Source organism: Bombina bombina, chromosome 7 (assembly GCF_027579735.1).
Source record: "Bombina bombina isolate aBomBom1 chromosome 7, aBomBom1.pri, whole genome shotgun sequence".
Lineage (NCBI taxonomy): Eukaryota > Metazoa > Chordata > Amphibia > Anura > Bombinatoridae > Bombina > Bombina bombina.
The window spans coordinates 311516340-311540166 of NC_069505.1; the positions used below are offsets into that span (position 1 = coordinate 311516340).

At 36.7% G+C, this 23827-nt stretch overlaps 1 protein-coding gene across 2 annotated transcripts in view; it reads left to right on the forward strand.

Moving 5' to 3' along the window:
• The window catches only part of PRRT3 (proline rich transmembrane protein 3), a 250819-nt gene that overhangs the window by 194473 nt on the left and 32519 nt on the right, over positions 1-23827 (forward strand). For both annotated transcript variants that reach the window (XM_053720937.1, XM_053720935.1), the window contains 2 exons: positions 18665-20116; positions 22930-23085. In XM_053720937.1, coding sequence (XP_053576912.1) covers positions 18751-20116; positions 22930-23085 — 1522 coding nt within the window. In that variant the 5' untranslated portion in view covers positions 18665-18750. The remainder of the gene's footprint in view (positions 1-18664; positions 20117-22929; positions 23086-23827) is intronic.

Sequence of the window (23827 nt, forward strand, 5' to 3'; positions counted from 1 at the left end):
AGATAGATAGATAAGATTTCCAGTAACCTTTGCATTGTAGACAGACAGACAGACATAGATAGATAGATAAATAGATGATAGATAGATAGATAGATAGATAGATAAGATTTCCAATAACCTTTGCACTGTAGACAGACAGACATAGATAGATAAATAGATGATAGATAGATAGATAGATAGATAGATAGATAGATAAACCTGCACATTATTTGTGCTCAGAAGTTATGTATTTTTGTATTTTTAATCTGACAATTTGAATGAATTTTAGAAAAAAAATCATCATTTGAAGGATACATATGTTGCAATTTCAGGGGATATTCAGTCTAACTATTTGTAAAGTGTATAATTTTTGTCCTTTTTTGGTGCTTTTTCTCTTTCCTCAATTTTTTTTCCACTCCCCACCACATGCAATCTTTACAGTATAGTCATTTTTTATTATATGTTTATAAGAACTCTCTTTTGAGAGTCTTTTACCGGAATTGCTTTTTTCTTTGGTGCTGTTTTAGTTTTAACCATTATGTAATCACTTTCTAACTGAATTATTTGATTTAGTTGATCTAAATCTAGTATCTTATACTATTGTGTTGGCTGTATTGACTCTTAGTTTTGGTGTATTCTTTGTAATAATGGAGCTGTGTCTCAATATTTTTCATGTTTTTCTTATGGTGTTTAATTTAAAAAGTATGTGATTTATTGTATATTACCTGGTACAAGGCTGCTATTCAACTGACTCAGCGATTCAGCTGATATTAAACTATAATTTGTTATTTATTTTGCTGTAACATTGAACTGAAAGAGACCGGGCAGGCTATGCTCTAACAACAAGCAGATTTGTACCAATATTTTTTATTTTTTTGTTCTTAATAAACCTTTTTTTATTGAGAATGTGGATGTGTGCAGGGGCAGAACTACCATTGGTGCAACAAGTACAGTGGCACTGGGGCCCAAGTGTGGGGGGGGGGGGCAAAAGCTGGAGAGTGGTGGGCTATTAGTTATGTGCACGATAGGGCAAATTTGTGCCCTTTCGGAAACACATTAAAGAATTTTGTATTACAAGTTGAAAGTAAATGCGACCGCAAGAGCGCAATTGCATGAAACGCGCTTCGGAATAGTGCGACTGAAAAGCTCTGGTTAACTGACATGCGAGTAAAATATAGTGCCACAAAACACATCAAAAATACATGTTACAGTTTAGTTAGTTACATTCAAGTTAACACTATCTGATAAAAATAATTTTAAACCAAATTGCACAAAAGTATGAGATGTAAGGGTTAAAGTGCTTTTACATAGGGATCCATAGGAACACATGTAAAAATAATTTTATGTATTAAAATGTATATGTATATACATATATACATATGTATTTATGTATTTATATGTGTATATATGTATTTATATGTGTATATATGTATTTATATGTCTATATATGTATTTATGTATTTATATGTGTATATATGTATTTATATGTGTATATATGTATTTATATGTGTATATATGTATTTATGTATTTATATGTGTATATATGTATTTATATGTGTATACAGGTGGCCCTCGTTTTACAACGGTTCAATTTACACCGTTTCAGAATAACAACCTTTTTTTCCAGTCATGTGACTGCTATTGAAAAGCATTGATAAGCAGTGCATTTATTAAAATAGCCAGTAAGTGGAGCTGTCTGCTTGTGTTGCAGCAAAGCCATGCAAGCTAAAATTAATTAGTTTAACCAGACCTGAGCTATCGAGTAGATTTTAAAGGAACAAGATCTTCCTGTCTATAAATCAGTCCAGATTGGAATGCATAGAAAGAACTGTTTGCAGAAAAATGCAAGTGAAGTCTGTGTTATTTTATTAGTTTTATAATGCTGTTTAGCAAATGTTTTTGTTCATTTAACTTAGTTTAATTATATATTCTGTGTTGTGTGATTATTTTATTAGGTTTATAATGCTGTTTAGCATTTAAAGTCTTCATTTCAAAGCTTTAAAAATAATGTATTAGGTGTTACTTATGACAATTTTGAGAGGGGCCTGGAACCTATCTCCCTCACTTCCCATTGACTTACATTATAAACTGGGTTTCAATTTACAACAGTTTCGATTTACAACCATTCTTTCTGGAACCTAACCCTGGCGTAAACTGAGGGCTACCTGTATATGTATTTATGTATTTATATGTGTATATATGTATTTATATGTGTATATATGTATTTATGTATTTATATGTGTATATATGTATTTACATACACACACACACACACACACACACACATATACTGTATATCCCAGTCATTTGTCTAAACCTCCAGTTTTTTTATATCACTTCTCATTTATTCCACCTCATTTGTTAGCATTTTTCTCTGCACGTGCATGCAAAGCATTGCTAGATATTCTCAGTGCACCAGCATTGTAAATACTGCAGCTGCTCAGAGTGCCAGTGGGGCTTGTATCATGTCTGCAATTAACAAATTGAGTAATTACCAGGTGGTACAAACAGCTTAGGCTCTCTGTGTAAGTGATGTATTTAAAATGCTGGTGCACGGTGCATACTTAAATACACCTTTGAAACAGCTATAGCTTTTATTAGAAGCATTTTTGCTAATTAATGTATTTTACAAAAATTCTTCTGTTCAAAACTGAAATGCATCCATGTGAATTCCAATTTTGTCTGGAATGTCCCTTTAAGCCAGCATTCTATCCAGTTTTCAATTTTTGAGACTAGACCAAGATACAGTTTGTGAATTAGTTTATTGTGTGGAAGTCTAGGTATGCTACAACAACTGCTCCACCCCAGTATAATACTTTTGTTACATAATCAAAGAAGTTGGTCTGACATGACGTCCCTGCAGTAAAACGACGCTGATTTTGTTCCTCTAAATTGTTTGTCTTTATGCAAGTCATATTTCTTTCTTTACAGGGAGTTTCTATTGTCAGTAAAAGAAAGTCTTCCATTACACTAGTTAACTGCAATTTCTTTGGAACAGGATCTTTAAATACTCTACTGAACTGTACTTTCTCTTTAATATCAGTTTGCAAGACAAGGTCCTTGAGTGCAGGATCACGCATTTCACCATAAGCTCTTTGGGACAGGAAATCACCTTCACATTATGCATAATATTATAAAATATATTTGATTATTATATGTTGCTAAAGAAAACATTAAACTCAAATATTTTCTATTATTCATTAAAGTGACACAAGTCATTTTCCCCCTTCATGATTCAGATATAGAGCATGCAATTCTAAACAACTTTCAAATTTACTTTTATTATCTCATTTTGCTTTGTTCTGTTGGTATCCTTTGTTGAAGAGTAAAGCTATGTAGACTGATAGGAGCTCAGGAGTGTGCACGTGTCTTTAGCAGTCTTTACAGACCTGTAACAAAAAGTAACGTGTGCAATGTGTCAAGCATTTTGCTTCTAACTTGCAAAGTATTATGCTGATCATATTACATAGATAATAAGCAGTAATAAGCAATGTGGTTAAACTAACTTTTGTAGTTTTGCATGTTGAGAACTGCTCTGTTTATTTAGCTGAGATTGTGCCTCGGTCATGCAGTGTGGGGGCACTTGCATGCAACACAGAGAGCATTGCTATTGGCTGTTTATGCACAACTGATTCAACATACAATGAGAGCTTTTATCTCACACAGTCTCCTTTTATGAACAGCAGCAATCTGGGTAAAAACAAAATAGCAGGCAGTTTTCTCTTATGGTGTTGCGCACCGCTGACATTTAACTGTAAGTTGAATACATTTCGATAGCATATAATTCTAGTCGGAGTGATTCATGCCTGTGACTCACAATTATGTCTGATTAATTTGTAACATAAATTGACAGCATGTTAGCTTGGTGAGCTTAAAGAGATTGATTTACAGCCAGGGTGTCCGGACATTGTAGTGTGGCACAGCACGTGGCTGAAAGTGTCACAAAATTATTGCTGGAGGTGATGAATGTGAAAATCTGTTGGACATAGGTACAGAGAGATTGGGGCTGTGGCACCATATATTAAATACTAAATATATTTTAACTTTTATAATTGTTTTATGATGGTTGTACTCTTGCACGTAACTTGGCTTATACTGTATGTGTTTAATCATTAATAATTATTTTTCAGATTTGGGTGTCACTGACATTTAAAAATAAAAACAAGTCAGAGGTGTCACAAAGCAAAATGGATAATGTACTAAGCAGAGTAGCAATTACTTATTTATTATGTATTTTTTATTTGTGTACTCCCTGTTGTAAGGTCTATATTTGGGGTGCCAGTTTAATTCTGTGTTCTTGTATACTCATATTTTGTATCAGAAATTCATGCTGAACATCTGATTTCACAATAAATCTTAAGACTGCTCCTCTGAGGCGACGGACAGAAATCCACCTGATTGATTGATTGACACCCCCTGCTAGAAGCCAATTGGCCACAAATCTGCAGGGGGCGGCATTGCACAAGCATTTCACAAGGAATGCTTGTGCCATGATAAATGCAGACAGTGTATGATGTCGGCATTTATCAATGTCTGGCGGACATGATAAATCGGGCCGTATGTGTTTAAAAATGGCTTAAATGTCCCTTTAAGTATGTAGAATCAGACTCATCTTTTCTCGGGGACTGAAAAAGTTGAATTTTCAGAGCTAAATTGTAATCAAAGTAGAGAAAATATGTAATGAATACTCTTTACAATTGCATTTATTATATTTTCTATTTTATGAGCTACTTTATTTTAAGTTTATTGTTAGTTTATCTGAATCCATTCTATATATAAAGCACCAACTGAAGTGCATGCATCTTTCTGTATAAATGGTGCTAGTTTAAAGGGATATGAAACTCAATTTTTTTCTTCTTTAATGATTCAGATAGAGCAGGCAATTTTAAGCAGCTTTCTAATTTACTCCTATTATCAATTTTTCTTCATTCTCTTTGTATCTTTATTTGAAAAATCAGGAATGAAAGCTTAGAAGCCGGCCCATGTTTGGTTCAGCACCTGGTTAGCGCTTTCTGATTGGTGATTAAATGTAGCCACCAATCAGCAAGCACTACTCAGGGTGCTGAAACAAAAATGGGCCAGCTGCTAAGCTTACACTCCTGCTTTTTTCAAATAAAGGTACCAAGAGAATGAAGAAAAATTGATAATAGGAGTAAATTAGAAAGCTGCTTAAAATTGCCTGCTCTCTCTGAATCATGAAAGAAGAAAAAAATAGTTTCATATCCCTTTAACTGCAGGCACCATATGTGACCAGTTTAGTTGCTTACTCCATTATATAAATATGCCAGTATTTAATAACTTTTCTTCTTATAAGGTACCATAGGCATACGTGTAAAACTACCTACCATAGGTACCGTGTAGGTACAGGGCGTGCAGCTGATACTCTATCTGAATCTTTTAATTGTCATATGAAACTATAATGTCAGCCTATACACTGGCATAGTTCCAAAACATTATGGTGTCATGCTGTAAATCTACATGAAATCCAGGATACTGTTTCTTTTCTTTTTTTGTTTTTTTATAATTATAGGCTAAGCTTCCCTTGTTGGCCTTTAGGTAATATTCAAGCTAGACTATTAAGGAGTCATACTGATGTATTAGATGTCATGAGTGAAATAGGATTTTTGTGATTCATAAGTGGGTCGATATGGAAATTTAAAAGTAAAGTAGAGCGTCTGGAGGGATAGCAGTAAGAGGGTGATGCTGGCACCATCCTTGATCTGGGAAAGCATTGGGGTACAAGGGGTGGTGGGGAAAAGGACCTTACCCTTTTCCACAGGCTTAGTCATTTATAGTTACTTCTCTGAGCAAATCAATGGACAGTAACCATAATGCACTATGCAGATGAGACATACACCAACAGTTAAAGGGACAGTCTAGTCAAAATTAAACTTTCATGATTCAGATAGGGCATGCAATTTTAAACAACTTTCAAAATGATTTTTATCATTAAATTTGCCTTGTTCCCTTGGTGGTATATTTGAAAAGCTAAACCTAGGTAGACTCAAACTGAATTTAAAACAGTTGAAAACCGCCTCTTAGTTATTATTATTATTATTCTTATCAGGTATTTGTAGAGCGCCAACAGATTCTGCAGCGCTGTAAACATAGTCAGTGTACAGGATAGCTTTTGTAGGGGTCAAGTGGGTAGAGAGCCCTGCCGAGAGTTTCACTGTTGTAGTCGGGTCTTATGAAGGTGATCTGCAAACAGCTGGGCTCATAGGCTTACAATCTAAGGGGTTCAAGGGGAAAGCAATGGAGTTAGGAAGGTTAGTGTTGGTTGTATGCATCCCTGAATAGTAGAGTTTTTAGGGAGTGCTTGAAGCTGTTAAAACTAGGGGAGAGTCTTATGGAGCGAGGCAGGGAATTCCACAAGATGGGGGCCAGTCTGGAGAAGTCCTGTAAACGGGAGTGTGAGGAAGTAACAAGAGAGGAGCAGAGGAGGAGATCCTGAGCTGATCGAAGGGGACGGGAGGGAGAGTATCTAGAGACAAGTTCTGAGATGTAGGGTGGAGCAGTGCAGTTAATGGCTTTATATGTCAGAATGAGAATTTTGTGTTTGATCCTAGAGGCAAGAGGAAGCCAGTGAAGGGATTGGCAGAGAGGTGCAGCAGATGAAGAGCGACGATTGTAAAGGAGCTATGCGGCAGCTAGGTAGACCAGAGAGGACGGAGTTGCAGTAGTCGAGGCGGGAAAGGATGAGAGACTGGATTAAAATCTTGGTTGTATCTTCTGTAAGGAAATGTCTAATTTTAGCAAGGTTTTAAGGTGGAAGCGGCAGGCTTTAGCCAAGGACTGAATGTGAGGAGTGAAGGAAAGATCTGAGTCAAGTGTGACCCCAAGACATCTGGCGTGCGGGTTAGGGGTAATGATAGAATTATCAACAGTTATAGAAATTTTGGGGGTGGAGACATTGGAAGAAGGGGGAAAATAAGGAGTTCAGTTTTGGAGAGATTTAGCTTAAGGTAGTGAGAGGACATCCAAGATGAGATGTGAGAAAGACAGTTAGTGACACGGGTTAGTAAGGAAGGAGGTAAGTCTGGTGCAGAGAGGTAGATTTGGGTGTCATCAGCATACAAATGGTATTGAAACCCATGGGACTTTATTAAGGAACCTAGTGACAATGTGTAGATTGAAAAGAGAAGGGGACCAAGGACAGAGCCTTGAGGTACCCCAACAGAAAGTGGTAACGGGGCAGAGGATGCTCCGGAGAAGGCTACACTAAATGTACGGTTAGTCAGATAGGAAGAGAACCACGAGAGAGCTGTGTCACAGATGCCGAAGGATTGGAGGGTTTGGAGCAGAAGAGGGTGGTCAACAGTGTCAAAGGCTGCAGACAGGTCAAGGAGGATAAGCAGAGAGAAGTGGCCTTTGGATTTTGCTGTAAGTAGGTCAGAGCATTTTGAAAGTTTTTCACAGTTAGACAGTACTAGTTCATGTGTGTCATATAGATAACATTGTGCTCACTCCCGTGGAGTTATTTAGGAGTCTGCACTGATTGGCTACATTGCATGTCTGTCAAAAGAACTGAGGTAAGGGGGTAGTCTGCAGATGCTTAGATACAAGGTAATAACAGAGGTAAAACATATATTGATATAACAGTGTTGGTTATGCAAAACTGGAGAATGGGTAATACAGGGATTATCTATCTTTTTAAACAATAAAAATTCTGGTGTAGACTGTCCCTTTAATTCATTACTGGTGCATTAAAATAACAGTGCTATATATATGTGTCTTTGTAACCTACAGAAGTTAAAGGGACATTCCAGACAAAATTAGAATTCACATCAATGCATTTCTGTTTTGAATAGAAGCATTTTTGTAATATACATGTATTAGCCAAAATGCTTCTAATAAAAGTTATAGTGGTTTTAAAGGTGTATTTAAGTGTGCACCAGAATTTTAAACACAGCACTTGCTCAGCCTAAGGTATTTGTACCATCTGGTATTGACTCAATTTGTTAATTGCTGACATGATACAAGCCCCACTGACACGCTGATCAGCTGCAGTATTTACAATGCTGATGCACTGAGAATATCTAGCTATGCTTCACATGCACGTGCAGAGAAAAATGCTAACAATAAAATAGTAATAACTTTTACTAGAAGCATTATTGCCAATACATGTACAGTATATTGCACGTTTCTATTCAAATATGTAATTCATATATGTGCATTTCAATTTTGACCGTAATGTCCCTTTAAATGGATATAAAGATTAAAATTAAAATGTGCATGGGTGCATTTCATTTTTAAATAGAAGCATTTTTGCAATATACTTCCATTAGCAAAAATGCTTCTAGTAAATGTTATGCTCAGTATTCAAACACTACACTATAATCAGCGGTGGCTTGTATGGCATAAATTAAAGAGCCATTCAAATCAAAATTAAACTTTAATGAATCAAATAGAGCACACAAATTTAAACAACTTTCCAATTCACTTCTAAATGTGTGCAATCTTTTTACATGCACACTTTTTGAGGCACCAAATCCTACAGAGCATGTGCAAGATTCACAGGATATACGTTTATGCATTTTGTGATTGGCTGATGACTGTCACATGGTGTATTAGGAAAGAAAATGTAACTAACTCAGAAAAAGAAAAAACTATTACTCATTTGAAATTCAAACTAAATGCTCTTGCATTGTGTTTTTATTATGGATTTACTGCTTATGCTAATCTACTGTTCCAAAGCACAATACACACATGCAAGTTGTGCATATGCCGATAAAAAATAGTAATAACTTTTACTAGAAGCATTTTTGTTAATGGAAGTATATTGCAAAAATGCTTCTATTTAAAAATGAAATTCACCTATATACATTTAAATGTTGACCTATGTAGGCAACCGCACAATATGCATAAAAGTAGACATTTAGGGCTAGATTTACAAGTGGAGCTCTAAATTATTCCACGCCCGTAAACAGGCAAATTTGCCCATTTGCAGGAGTGCAATAATTAATCAACCATTCTAAGTGGCTGGTTATTGCCACCGTGAGCAATCAGCGCTTTTAAAATTAACCAAGGAATAGATCTCTGGTTAATTTTATAAATGTGCCCCAAATGCCCCCAAAATACAGTCTAGTGTATTTTATTAAAAAATAAAGATAGCAGCATCTTTATTTTTTGTTTAAAAGGATTTTTATTGAGAAAATTATGTACAAACATGTAAAACTACAATATCCACGCAGAGATATAATTATATTTGTACAATTACATTTTCAGAGTAATTTAAGACTAAATTGAAAACCCGTCATGAACAAATAATGAATACCAATATTTGAGCCTTAAACATCTTGAGGCAACAAATAAATAAAGAAAAAGAAGCTAAATCACTGACAGGGAATTAATAGAGAACACTGTCTCCAAAGTTACATAATTATTCCTCATTTTCTGATATTAAACATCATATTCAAATGCTTCTCGTAGATTGTTGGGAGAGAGAAAAAAAAAAAAAAGTGGGAGGGAAAAAAGGGTTAGGGTAAGGCGACTCTATTTTCATAAAGAGTCTTAGTTGGAGAACTTCTCCACCCAGGGTCTCCATATATCGAGGTAAGTGTCCGTCGCATCCAGAGCAGCATAAGCATAAGATTCCATGTTATGTAGATATGTGGCAGTGGTAATGACTTGCTTAATAGATGGAGGGGATTTCTGTTTCCAGGCTTTCGCTATTTCAAGTTTGGTAGACATTAGCAAATAAATGGTTAGAGATTTTTGTGCTGTGGTGAGTGGGGGAAAATCTAAATGGAGGATACAAGTTTGGGGGCTAAATGGGAGAGTGATGTCAAGCCGGCTGAGGATATTAAAAAGTTGAGCCCATAGGGTGTGAGGAGAGGACAGTACCACCAGATATGACTCTGTGTACCGATAAGGCCACAACCTCTCCAACAAGTAGGCGGGTGAGTGTTATATATCTTGTGCAGAGTGGCCGGGACCAGATGCCAGCGTACCGTCCGGGACCAGATGCCAGCGTACCGTTATCTTGAAATGTAATTCCCATAATGTAGCGCAGTGCAGAATCTTTCTAGTGAATAAAATCTCTCTATGCCATGAGTCTATGTCAATGGTAAAATTCAACTCTCTTTCCCATGCTATATCCTGAGAAATCTTGTGATGTGAATAAGGGTCAAGGAGTAGATCATAATGATATGAGAGAGCTCCCCTAATCATAAGGGCTAACGACCATCTCCTTTCCCAATTAGTGATTTCTCTAAGGGCAGTACTAGGGAATCCCCAAGACTTAAGGACAGAACAAAGGCGAAACGCCTCAAATCTCAGAGGGCGTGGTATTTGAAGGTCTGTACAGAGGCTATTATGAGAAAGTATGTTTGTCCGGTCATATAAGTCTGAGATACATTTAACATTGAATTTGTTCCATGCAAGGATGTGTGAGTCAGGGAGGCAGACAAGGGTACTGGCAATTGTCTGACATGGTGAAGGATGAGGCGCTATAGTAGGGAGATGTCTGGATTATTCCCAAAATTGTAAGGTGTCAAAAATCACAGCTTAAGATCTTCCCTATAGTGTGTAGGCACCCAAGGTAAATCTTATAAGTGTAACCCGACTGGCAGTAAAGACTGCTCAATTATTCTCCACAAAGCTGCGTTAGTCGTATAGCTCCAGCTCAACAGATGGGTTAGGCAAGCTGCTTGGTAGTATAGGATAATGTTCGGGAAACTCAAACCGCCTTTAATAACATTTCTTTGTAGTGTCTGCGTGGCTGTCCTTGGCTTTTTACCTTTCCAAATATAGGAGGTGATGAGGCTCTGCAGTCTGTTAAGAATGGGTCTGGGGACATTAATTGTAAGGGACCGGAATAGGTAAATAATCTTAGGAATAAAGGACATCTTAATCACAGCTATCCTGCCTGTCCAAGAGATCTCTCGATATTCCCATGAGTTTATGCCATTCAGGGAGTCTGTCTGAAATTTTTTTGGAGATGATTATGGGGGCATTCATACTTAGATGTATACCTAATAATTTAACGGACTGAGCAGACCATTGAAACTAATATAGTTTCTGTAATCTAGCTAAGTCAGTAGGTGGGATGTTTAAATGAAGGGCCTCAGTCTTGGAAAGATTCAATTTTTAATGACTTAAAGAGGTAAATAACTTGAGTAGTTCAAATACGGCCGGGAGAGACCTAAGTGGTTGTGTCAACAGTAATGTGATGTCATCTGCATATTGTGAGATTTTATGCTGGGCCTCAGTCGTAAAGAACCCTGAGATATTCGGATCTAATCTAATTGCCTGAGCTATGGGTTCTATTGAAAGCGCAAATAATAATGGCGAGAGGGGGCACCCCTGTCTGGTCCCATTAGAGATTTGAAAGGGGTCAGATTGGAAACCTACTCCTTTAACCGTAGCAGAAGGATTCGAGAAGAGTGCTTGTACAGCCGTGATAAAAGTGGTTGGGAACTGAAACACCTTCATTGTTTCCCATAAATAATCCCATCTCACCCTGTCGAAGGCCTTCTCGGCGTCCAACGACAGGGCGAGCATAGGAGTCTCCAGTTCAGCTGCTCTAAATAGGACATCCATTACACGTCTTGTAGCATCAGGGCCCTCTCTCATGGGGATGAAGCCTACCTGATCAGGGTGGATTAGAGAAGAAATTATTTTGGAGAGATGGTTAGCTATGATTTTGGCGTATAGTTTAGTGTCAAGGTTTAGTAAGGAAATAGGACGGTAACTACCGCAATCTAAAGGGTCTTTGCCTGGCTTAAGGATGGTGGTAATAGTAGCTTCTAGGTATTCCTAGGTGTAAGAAAAAAAAACAGCACTGAAAAGTGCCTTTACATTGCGGTCTATAGAAACTGTGTGTTCCCAGTAAATATATATATATATATTCTTATATACATATATATTTATGTGTTAATATGTGTATATATACATATAAACATATAAACACATAAATATTTACACTCACCGGCTACTTTATTAGGTACACCTTGCTAGTACCGAGATGGGCCCCCCTTTTGCCTTCAGAAGTGCCTTAATTCTTCGTGGCATAGATTCAACAAGGTGTTGGAAACATTCCTCAGAGATTTTGGTCCATATTGACGTGATAGCATCACGCAGTTGCTGCAGATTTGTCGGCTGCACATGCATGATGCAAATCTCCTGTTACCCCACCTTAAAAGGTGCCCTATTGGAATGAGATCTGGTGACTGTGAAGGCCATTGGAGTACATTGTCATGTTCAAGAAACAGGTTTGAGATGATTTGAGCTTTGTGACATGGTGCATTATCCTGCTGGAAGTAGCCATCAGAAGATGGGTAAACTGTAGTCAAAAAGGGATGGACATGGTCAGCAACAATACTCAGGTAGGCCGTGGCGTTTAAACTATGCTCAATTGGTACTAAGGGGCCCAAAGTGTGCCAAGAAAATATCCCCCACACCATTTCACCACCACCACCAGCCTGAACCATTGATACAAGGCAAGATGGATCCATGCTTTTATGTTGTTTACACCAAATTCTGACCCTACAATCTAAATGTCGCAGCTGAAATTGAGACTCATCAATCAGACCAGGCAACGTTTTTCCAATTTTTTATTGTCCAATTTTGTTGAGCTTGTGCAAATTGTAGCTTCAGTTTCCTGTTCTTAGCTGACAGAAGTGGCACCCGGTGTGGTCTTCTGCTGCTGTAGCCCATCTGCTTCAAGGTTCGACATGTTCTGCGGTCAGAGATGGTATTCTGCATTTCCTGGTTGTAACGAGTGGTTATTTGAGTTAATGTTGCCTTCCTATCATCTCAAACCAGGCTGCCCATTCTCCTCTGACCTTTGACATCAACAAGGCATTGTCATCCACACAGCTGACACTAACTGTATATTTTCTCTTTTTTGGACCATTCTCTGTAATCCCTAGAGATGGTTGTGCGTGAAAATCCCAGTAGATTAGCGTTTTTTTAAATACTCAGACCAGCCCGTCTGGCACCAACAACCATGCCACGTTCAAAGTCACTTAAATCCCCTTTCTTCCCCATTTGGATGCTCGGTTTGAACTTCAGCAAGTCGTCTTCACCACGTTTAGATGACTAAATGCATTGAGTTGCTACCATGTTATTGGCTGATTAGCAATTTCTGTTACCAAGCAATTGAACAGGTGCACCTAATAAAATGGGCGGTGAGTGTATGTATATAATCATATACATATATATTTAAATTTGCTGCCATCGCTGCGCTACTTACCCCCTTCGCTGTGCTTAGGTTCTGATGCCGTCTCAGATGGCATCAGAACAAGGCTCCCATTGGAGCCTATGGAAGTACGCTCTCGTGAACGCAATGCTTCCCAGCAATGCGAACGCAAGCTGACAGCTAATGGTATTACACAGTGGAGCGTAAATATCACTTTCATGAAAGCAATATTTAGTGCTCCACTTGTAATCTGTCCCTTAGTATTTTAATAGTTTACCCTAATTCCCTGCCATTGTTATACTTTACCCTAATGTTGCCTTCTGCTAGGGTCAGTCTGTAATGTCTAGTGCCTTTATGAAATGATTGTACGATACCTTGAAATATTATCTGACATGAGATCATTTCCCTTCCTGTAGTGTAATATTTTATGCAGTGTTTTTATTCTGCCTTAGGTTTTTTGAAACTTTGATAAATGACTTCCATAGAAAAACACAGTCTTTAGAGATAGTTAGAAAGTATTTAGGCCAGGTGCCCTAAAGGTGGAGGGAGTTCTGTGGTTATTGATGTCTGTAAAAGACTATGATCAAATAGGTATTTAAATTTCATTTTGTACTAGGGGCCCCTTTCTTCCCCATTCCCTCACTTATATTTTTTCCTAGCTTATTTAACACCTGACTACCAGTGAGAGCTGCAATACATAGGTTGCTTATCAATGGATTAAAGGGACAGAGTATTGTAATTTTTCTCTCCCCTTTTATAATCTATTTACATTGTTACATTGTTTACATTTGGCTCATCTATCTTTATTTTGACATTTGAAATAGCTGCTGTTGCCTGTTGTATCCCCACCTGTACTCACAATTTCAGTACTTAAGTACTGGTTATAGAAATGTTATGTAAACAAGAATGTTTAGAAATAATCATGCTCCCAGTGGGGGTGTAACAGAGAGGTACTAAAAGTTTTACTTTCCAATGTTCTGTCTACGTATTGGTCTTTGAGTAAACAGTGAGAAATATTTAGACAGATAAGATAAGGATGTCTGTTCTCGGTACAGGCTCAGTCAGATTTTATTTCATACACAAAAATAAACCTAAAAGAACATTTTCCCATACTTTTTATTCTGCAGGCGGTATAACAAGTAATTTGAAACACATTAAGGGGAACCAATTTCACAGTACACCATGCCTTTAAGAGCCTTCTCTTGTTCCTAATAGATAATGAGACCAAATGTGCAAGCTCACAAAGTGTGTCTGCATTTAGAGCTCATGTCCCTCTATTACTTTATTTTTATAGCACCCATTTTTATAACAAGTATTTAATAACATTGATTATTTTTTATATTTCATTGGATTCCTGTTTCCCTGCATTACCATAATGCAGAAGCTATTGGATTACAGACTGTGTTTAGACAAATAATCTATTTGATTTTTTTTATTTTGAGAATTTGGAATTCTAATTTACTTTTATATATTTCTGAAATGCCCTTAAAGGGACATTTTTCTTTGCATAAATGATTGTTAGATGATCAATTTTTATAGCCCATCTGGGAGTGTTGTTATAAAAATGTATAGTTTTGCTTATTTTTAATAACATTGTGCTGATTTTTAGACTCCTAACCAAGCCCCACAGTGTCAGATGTATACTCGTGTTTACAGACTCCTGCTAGCTCCTGTTTATGTTATCAGTCTTTTCATATGCAGGGAAGGGGGGAAGTGTCTGCTCTTCTCAGCCTCTTTCAGTGAGTGTCCCAGACTAACCTCATCAGCAATGCTAAACTGGGAGCTTCTAAGTAAGTTTTTAAAAGGTTTTATACTGGATTTTTAGATCAGTATCTGTGCATATTCTTCTTTATAGTAGTGTCTATACATGCTGTTATATGAAAATTGGTGTAAACTGTCCCTTTAACATATTAATGCTTACTCTCAGAACTTCAGGAATCGTTATCTAAAAAGTAATTTGCATCCCTTTTCCTCCTTTCCATGCCATAGCTCCAGCTCTCTGTAAAGAGACTTCTTTTTATTTTTATCAGGGATGGGGAACCTTTACACTCCTGATGTTTCAGAACTACATTACAAATGATGCTTGGGCACTCTGAAGTCCAGTTGAGCATCATGGGAAATGAAGTTCTGAAACATCTGGAGGGCCAAGGTCCCCACCCCTGCTTTAAATAGACATATGAGCAAAGGATTTACTTTGCTGTACATAAAACAGCAATGCAATGTAGTGTTCCTGTGCTTAAAGAAGTACTTTTTGTTTTCATTATGTCACTGTCCTTCAATAGAGCTACCAGGGTTCTCCTATGAGCCATTGAACAAATGATCTCTAGAGATTAGTTGAAAACAAAAATACATTTCCTGTTTCACTCAATATCAGTTTTAACAGCTTTAATGTGACCTTGTTTCATTTTTTACATATTTATTTGCTGCTCTTTTATATACACAAAATACTGTATGACCATTGTATGCCTAAAGTAAAACAGACGTAATGTATTAAAGGGATACCCAAAAACTTTCTTTCACTATTCAAAAACAAACAAGCAAATAAACAACTTTCTAATTTACTTCTATTATTAATCTTTCTTTGTTCTCTTGGTATCTTTGGTTGAAAAGCAGGGACGTATGTTTAGGAACCCAACCCATTTCTGGAGCATTATATAGCAGCAGTTATGCAAGAATGTTATCCATTTGCAAGAGCATTAGATGGCAGCACTATTTCCTGCCTTGTAGTGCACCAGATGCCTACCTAGGTATCTCTTAAAAATAGAATATCATGGGAACTAAGTAAAAATAGAAGTCAATTGGAAACTTTTTTAAATGGTATGCTCTGTCTAAATAACAAAAGAAAAAAATTGAGTTTCATATCCCTTTAACTCTAACTTTAGCTGCACACTCTAGGAAAACATATGGATTTGTTTTAGAATTCCAAAAAAAAAAAAAAAGACGACCAAAATAGAGCTATAATTAAGATCAAATGTCAAGGGGCTAAGGGTCAACTGCAGTCAAAGTAAACAACTAGAGATTGTTCCAAGGGGCCTATTTATTAATGTGCGATCGGACATGATATGATGTAGCGTATCATGTCCGCCGCGCATTGATAAATGCCTTCAGCTGTGAACTGCTGGTGCAATACAGGCCTCTGCAGATTCGCGGCCACTAGCAGGGTGTGTCAATCAACCCAATCGTATTCGATTGGGTTGATTTTTGTCCGCGGCCTCAGAGCAGGCGGACAAGTTATGGAGCAGTGGTCGCCGGAAAAAAGGGGCATCAAGCTCCATTCAGAGCTTGATAATTCGGCCCCCAAGTCTTTATCACCGGAGCACTGCTCCTGACATTAGGAGCCATAGTATTTTTTTGCAGAGAAAACAAATGAACCTCAAAGTAATTTTTACACATTCTATGTCTATCTTGTCCTGGAAATGATCCCAGGATCTAATAGTTTAGTATCAGAGCCTATACTAAGGAATGTGACCCTGAGCTGCTTGAGTATGTATCATATCTAACTGACGAGGTGGTAATTAAACATTGGTGTCTAATTTTGGTTTTGTACAAGGGAAGAGGAAACTGGTAGAGCTACAGATAATGTGGGCAAAATAAACTTGTGGTCTTTCACATCAGACAATGTAATAAGGAGTTTGTACTTGGAGAATCATCCACAAAGTAACAAACATTTTATTTTGAATGATGTAGGATCTTGTAAGTTACAAATTCTTTCTAGGTTTCATAACCAGAAGTCCTCATCTTTAACTTGACTGTTAAACAACCCTTAACATGTTTCATTATTGCAACTTAGTAAACATTATTGCATTACTTATTCATTATTTAGTTTGCAGTTTGTTGTAAAATACATCTAAAAAATGTGTTTTTTTTTTGTTTCACTTACTCCCAGGGAGACTCGGGTTAATACTTTAAGGCAATTTATTCAAGCTTTTGTCTACTTTTCCCTCCCTCCCTAAGCTTCTATGGTGTCATATGCTTTTAAAAGGTGGATTATCAGTTTTGCATCAGCAACCATGATAGGCAAATCATTCTTTGCAATAGTAATGTCGATGAAACAGTGCTAAACCTCCTTAAAGGGATAGTAAACCCCATAATGTTCTTTTATGATTCAGATAGAACATACAATTTTAAACAACTTTACAATTTAATTCTATTATCAATTTTTTTAAATTCTCTTGTTATCCATTGTTGAAGGGCCAGCATTGCACTACTGACAGGAAGCTGAAAATATCTATGTAGCCAATCACAAGAGACAAATGTTTGCAGACACCAATTAGCAACAGCTCCCACTAGTGTATGATATGTGCATATTCATGTTTTAACAAGGGATACTAAGAGAACGAAGCACATTTGAAAATAGAAGTGAATTTAAAAGTGTCTTAAAATGACCCGCTCTATCTGAATCAGTTTAATTTTGACTTTCCTATCCATTTAAGGGAATGCAGGAGTGCAGGCTACCCCAGTCTGCACACGTGCAAACAGAGTTTGTGCTATAACTGAATATTAGTTTGTAATTGGTTAGCAGGGGTTCTTTTGTTCTGGGGGACAGGGAAATCAGTGAAAAGAATAAAGATAAAACAATATACTCATTTGACAAAATAAAGCTTCCGTTTTCATAGCAAAATTATTCTTGTATATGAAGGTTTATACTGATGTAGTTTACAATTTGTGTTTAGTGTCCCTTTAAACCAAGCTCTTCAAAACTAGTATGTTCATGTGATAGGTAACAGCATTTGCATAGGTAGTGATTACTTGTGCATGTGCCTTGGCCCTATAGTTTGTAGATATTGATTTACTAGTAAAATGTCATCAAAAAAATGTTTTGTTGTGTTGTAATTGTTGTCTTTAAAACAGCAACAGCAAAATATGAATTCTATCCCTCCCATCTCATGTGACAGGCATCAGCCAATTAAAAATCGCATATACTCTTGCACATGCTCAGTAGGAACTAGTGCCTTAGAAAGTATACATATAAAAAGATTTTGCACATTTTGATAATATAATTACATTTGGAAGTTTTGTAGAATTTCATGCTCTTTTGGAATCTTAAAAGTTTAATTTTGACTTTAATATCCCTTTAAAGGGATATAGTATCCTGCAGCTGTGCAATTCTAGCATACTATTGTGTACCATTGTCTGCTAAAGAGCGCTTAAATAAAGGTTGATATTAGAGTTAAACCTGAGTACTTATAAGTAAGTATTTTGTGCACAATGTGCACCTAAAACCAACACCTCAGTAAACTGGGAGATTGGCACCTGGCCCATGCATGTGATGCCAATATCTCCTTTAAGTAATACAGACTTTTTTTTCAACACACTTTTTATAGCACCAGTATACTTTTGACTTCTATGTTTCTTTAAATTTGATTCATGTCATTATGTCACTGGTGTTTTAGCAGGATACCTTATAAACTTCATTGGTAACAGACAGTCATAAAAATGAACAAGTTATATGTTTAACTTAAAATGTTTGTATATCATGTGACTTTGCTAACCTGTTTTCTTCTGTGCTATTAATAGCAGTGTTCTTATTTCATTTGACAGGTTTCCTGGGTGTCTCCTTGTTCAGGCAACAAGTTGTCTTAGGTCAGTGGATAAATGAGATAATAATTACTTTATGAGGGAATACAATGGCTGAGATTGCAGTACTCACAATGTGGCTTTTTCTGGCACCATTTGTAGTTATGGAGTTATCAGTCTCTTTAGCTGACAATAGCATTCAGTTAAAACCAGTTCATGGATTCCTAGAGGAGAGATTAATGAAGAGCCAATCAGAGGACACGTCTAATTATACAGCACTAGTCCATGATATTGAAAGCTCAAAGATTTCCCATCTGAAGGAGAATGGGAATGTTGAAGAAATTTTAACACACACACAACCAGGTGTCAATAGTTTTGGCAATGCCCCTTCACCAACTGTATTTATAAACTTAGAGAAAATAGAGGACTATCCAAAGGAACAGAAAGAAATGGCTTCTGATGGAATTTTTAAAAGTGACAGTAAAGAGTTGGCTGATTTAAAAATGTATGATAATATTGGAACTAAAAATGCCACAACTCTAAATCCTCTTCTTAAGATGTCATCTAGTATTTCTGAAGTGTTTGATAAGAATTCCAGCCTTGCTATACAACATTTCAAAGGGACACAACTTTACCCATCTCGTGAACTATTAACTTCCCAAGACAAAGCTGAATCAGCGCAAATAAAAAATTATATTGAACCTGAAAAAGAAGAGAGTAAAATGATACTCAGCACTGCTCAGCCAACTGTGTCCACAATATTGTTTGCCACCTCACCACAGAAGGATAGACCAATCACACAAATACAAAAACTTCAAATTGCAAGTGGCAATGAGCAGGCAAGCAAGGAACTAACAGAGAACACATTGGGTTTTCATCATGATGTGGAACTTGGCACTCATGGAACCTTGAGACAAACAGAAGAGAATAATTTTCTTGATGATAATTTCATACCAAAAATGAATGCAATGCAGTCTTCAGAAATGTACCAGGCGGCTGCATACAGGACTACAGAGAGCTACTCTGTACTACAAGACACTGGGCCAGTGAACAATGAGGTACTAACAGAAGGTGCTGATGAATTACATCTCACAGAGGATCATTTGCAGTATCAGAAGGACAGTGATAGTCTGGAGTCAGCAGAAAATGAAACTGTAGACCTTCAACCCAAGCAGAGAGCAGGATTTGCTGATCAGAGAGTGGATCTGGAACTCTCAAGTAAGAACCATCCAAAACTATCCACAATGGTTCCATTTCTTGATAAGCTCAATCTGTCACATGGCACAAAGCATGTCACTTTGGAATCTAAGGCAAGTGTGCAAACTGAGAGGATCCCTGCAGCTACTCATGAAGTCAAGAAGGAAGAGAAAGATAACAATGAGCTATCCACCAATAAGATGCATCCACATGAAAAACTGATGTCTTCTATGCCACCTCATGAAACTCCAACGCCTGCAATGCAAGTGCTTGGTAAAGGTATGCTTAATTTACTATTTGTTAAACAGCATATTTAAAGAGCATGCAGCATTTACAGTATTAATAGGAGGCTAATAGAACCCTATTTTTATCATAATTAAATATTATCTTGCTGAAGCTTCAGATATTTATATTAGTCTAGTAGTGAGTTCTGGTCAACCAAAAAACATTAATTTATTCTTTTATTTACAAATATTTGTATCAACAAAAGGGACATGAAACCTAAAATCTTTCTTCAGGATTCAGACAGAACATGCAATTTTAACCAACTTTCCAATTAACATTTATTATCAAATTTGCTTCATTCTCTTTGTATACTTTGTTGAAGAGCATACTTAGTTAGGCTCAGAAGCAGCAATGCACTGCTGGGAGCTAGCTGCTCTTTTTTTTTTTATAAAAGGATACTAATAAAATTAGACAAATTTAATAACAAAAGCAAACTGGAAAGTTGGTTATAAATGCAAGCGCTATCTGTGAATCAAGAAAGTTTATTTTTTACTTCACTGTCCCTTTAAACGTTCATAACTCAGATAGAGCAACCAGTTTTAAAATACTTTTCAATATACTTCTATTGGCAAGTTTACTTATTCTACAGGAGCTTACATGTACAAACTGCTCAGCACTGGAATGTAGTGACAGATTTCAACATGGCGGCATTCATGGGAGGTGGAGAATAACCTCAATACTATGCTTGTAAAATGTATATATTGTTTAATATCCTAACTATAGCAAGTCAGCAGATGAAGAATGTGATTTTTAAAATCCCCTAACTTTATCTCTAGAGCCAGCATGATTGGACGAGTGACTTGATGTCATTTGCAAGTCAGTCATTTTTGGATAGTCAACTTAATATACTTGTATTAAAGGGATACTGAACCCAGTTTTTTTCTTTTGTGATTCAGAACGCATGTAAGCAACTTTCTTATTTACTCCTATTATCATTTTTTCTTCTTTTTCTTTCTTGCTATCTTTATTTGAAAAAGAAAGTTAAGAACCCTGGACAGCACTTGTTTATGAATTTATTCACCAATCAGCAAGAACAACCCTGTTCATCAAAAATGGGCCGGCATCTAAATGTACATTCTTGCTTTTCAAATAAAAATACCAAGAGAATGAAGAACATTTGATAATAGGAGTAAATTAGAATGTTGCCTAAAATTGCATGCTCTATGTGAATCACAAAAGAAAAAAATTGGGTTCAGTGTCCCTTTAAGTCTGCAATTATTTTTCTAAACTGCCTTGATACACCTTGGGACATGCAAGTCAGTTGTAAAGGTGAACTTGTAAGCTTCCTATTTCCACCAAATTAGGCTAATTCAGGAGACTGTTACTGCATATTCACATGACTGTGAATTGACCCCAATATATAATGCATTAGAAAAGCAGTAAAAAAAAAACGAATGCATCATTTGAATTTACTGCTCAGAAGAACCATCTCAATCAGAAACTTTTGTAATGTTTTTGTGTATTGTGATTGCCCTCCAGTCCTTTGTAATTGAGCAATAAAATGTAATTTTTGCATTTGATACATTTTTTGGCCTATTTATATTTTGATAATTATCTCTATTTAGAGAAGGGATCATCTGGTGTACACGCTCTGCACAAAATATAAAGAAAATAACCTTTCTCCATTCTGTCTACAAGATACAAAATGTTAATACTTTCTTGTTTACACATTACTAAAAGTATTTAAAAGGAAATATTAGGGGCTAAAGCCCCATGTTCTGCAAATTAGCCCCAAGTGTTTAAAAAGGAGGTCATGGTGTTGTGAATGACTAAGCTGTGCTCAAGTAGGATTATGTTTGAAAAGAGATTTGAATGCAATAATAAAATGTTCTAATCATTTTACTATTGCACAAATGCATGCATGTGGCTATGTGCAGGGTTGAAACTACAGGGGGTGCAGAGGTCGCAAGCTTAAAAAAAAAAAACGTTGACCTGCCACTGCCTGCACTGATATCATGTGAATGTGACGTGATGCTTCACTAGTGTCTGACTACAGGGGTTAGTCTTTCTGTTTTACCCATTGTTGTTTATGTGTGTGTGTATGTATGTATGTAACTGTGTGTGTATTAATGTGTATGTTTGTGGAACCAGCCAATTACAGATCTTATTACTACAGCATGGGGGAGGGGGTAAACAGTGTCATTATACAGTACCACTATATACAGTACAGGGGGGCTGAACTATGTCACAGACTACTGTGGTCACTTTATAAAGTACTGGGGCGGGTAGGGTCAGGCCAGCCATCTCACCGGCAGATTACAGACTGTGTCACTAACTCACTATATACAGTACTGGTGGGTTAAACGGTGTCACTATATACAGTAATAGGGGGTCAGACCATCTCACAGACTGTAGGCACAGGGTACCTCCTTTTTCAGACATGTAATCTGATTCACAATTTTTTCTGTGTTAAATATAAAATACAAAAAAGATATGTATCAAATTCACTTTTTTTGTGGGGGGCCCTTCTTAGATTCTTGCACCTGGGCCCTGTGGTTTCTAGTAACGCCTCTGGCTATGTGTTTAACATAGTGGGTTTCCTGTGCAATATATTGCCATACCTGAGAACATATGCTGGTGCTGCAATCAGTAGCAGAAAACACACATAGCAGCCATCAGTTTGCCGCTCAGAAGATTAATTATTTGTTTAACCTCTTTGCAGATTACACACATGCATGTGCCCAATAATAAAGGGCAATAGACTATAGTATTATTGCATTAATATGTCCCTTTAAACCTGGTCTGTTAGCGGCACATGAGGACTTGAAGTGTAAAACACTCTATTAAATTTCTGTTTATATTTTCAGACCCTGATAAACTTAAGGAGCCATTGCAGAGCTCAGCTCAGCCAGGAAGTGCTCTTGTTGCTCCGGCAATGACGCAGAGGAGCCCAGATACAGGTAGTGCTCCTCCTGGGCTTGTGATGTCTACAACATGGAATATACTGGCAACCAGGCAGACAGGTAGGAAATTATATTTAAACCCATTAAAGGGACACTGAGCTTAAATTTTTTCTTTCATGATTCAGATAGAGCATGCAATTGTAAGCAACTTTCTAATTTACTCCTATTATCACATTTTCTTCATTCTCTTGGTATCTATATTTGAAAAACAAGAATGTAAGTTTAGATGCCGGCCCATTTTTGGTAAACAACCTGGGTTGTCCTTGCTGATTGGACAGAACCAATAAAAAGTGCTGTCCATGGTTCTAAACCAAAAATTGGCTGGCTCCTTAGCTTCGATGCCTTTATTTTCAAATAAAGTAGCAAGAGAATGAAGAAAAAATGATAATAGAAGTAAATTCGAAAGTTGCTTAAAATGGCATGCTCTATCTGAATCATGAAAGAAAAAAAAATGGGTTAAGTGTCCCTTTAACCTTCTCGAGGAAGCCATTAACCCTCTCACTGAACTGTCACCAAGTTAAATGCTTTTATTTTGTGATCAACGCAGGAGAAATATTTTCTGTTTACTCATTTTATTTCTACCAATGTTATAAAATTAATTTGTTTATTAATGAAATGTATTTTGTAGATTTGAAATATACATATCAGTAGAACTCAGGACATGGTCTCCTAGGAATTGTTAAAATTTACAAAGCTGTTAAGTCAAGATAAAAGGGACAGGAAACCCCAAAATGTTCTTGATAGAACATACAATTTTAAACAACTTTCCAATTTACTTCTATTATCAAATTTGCCTCATTAT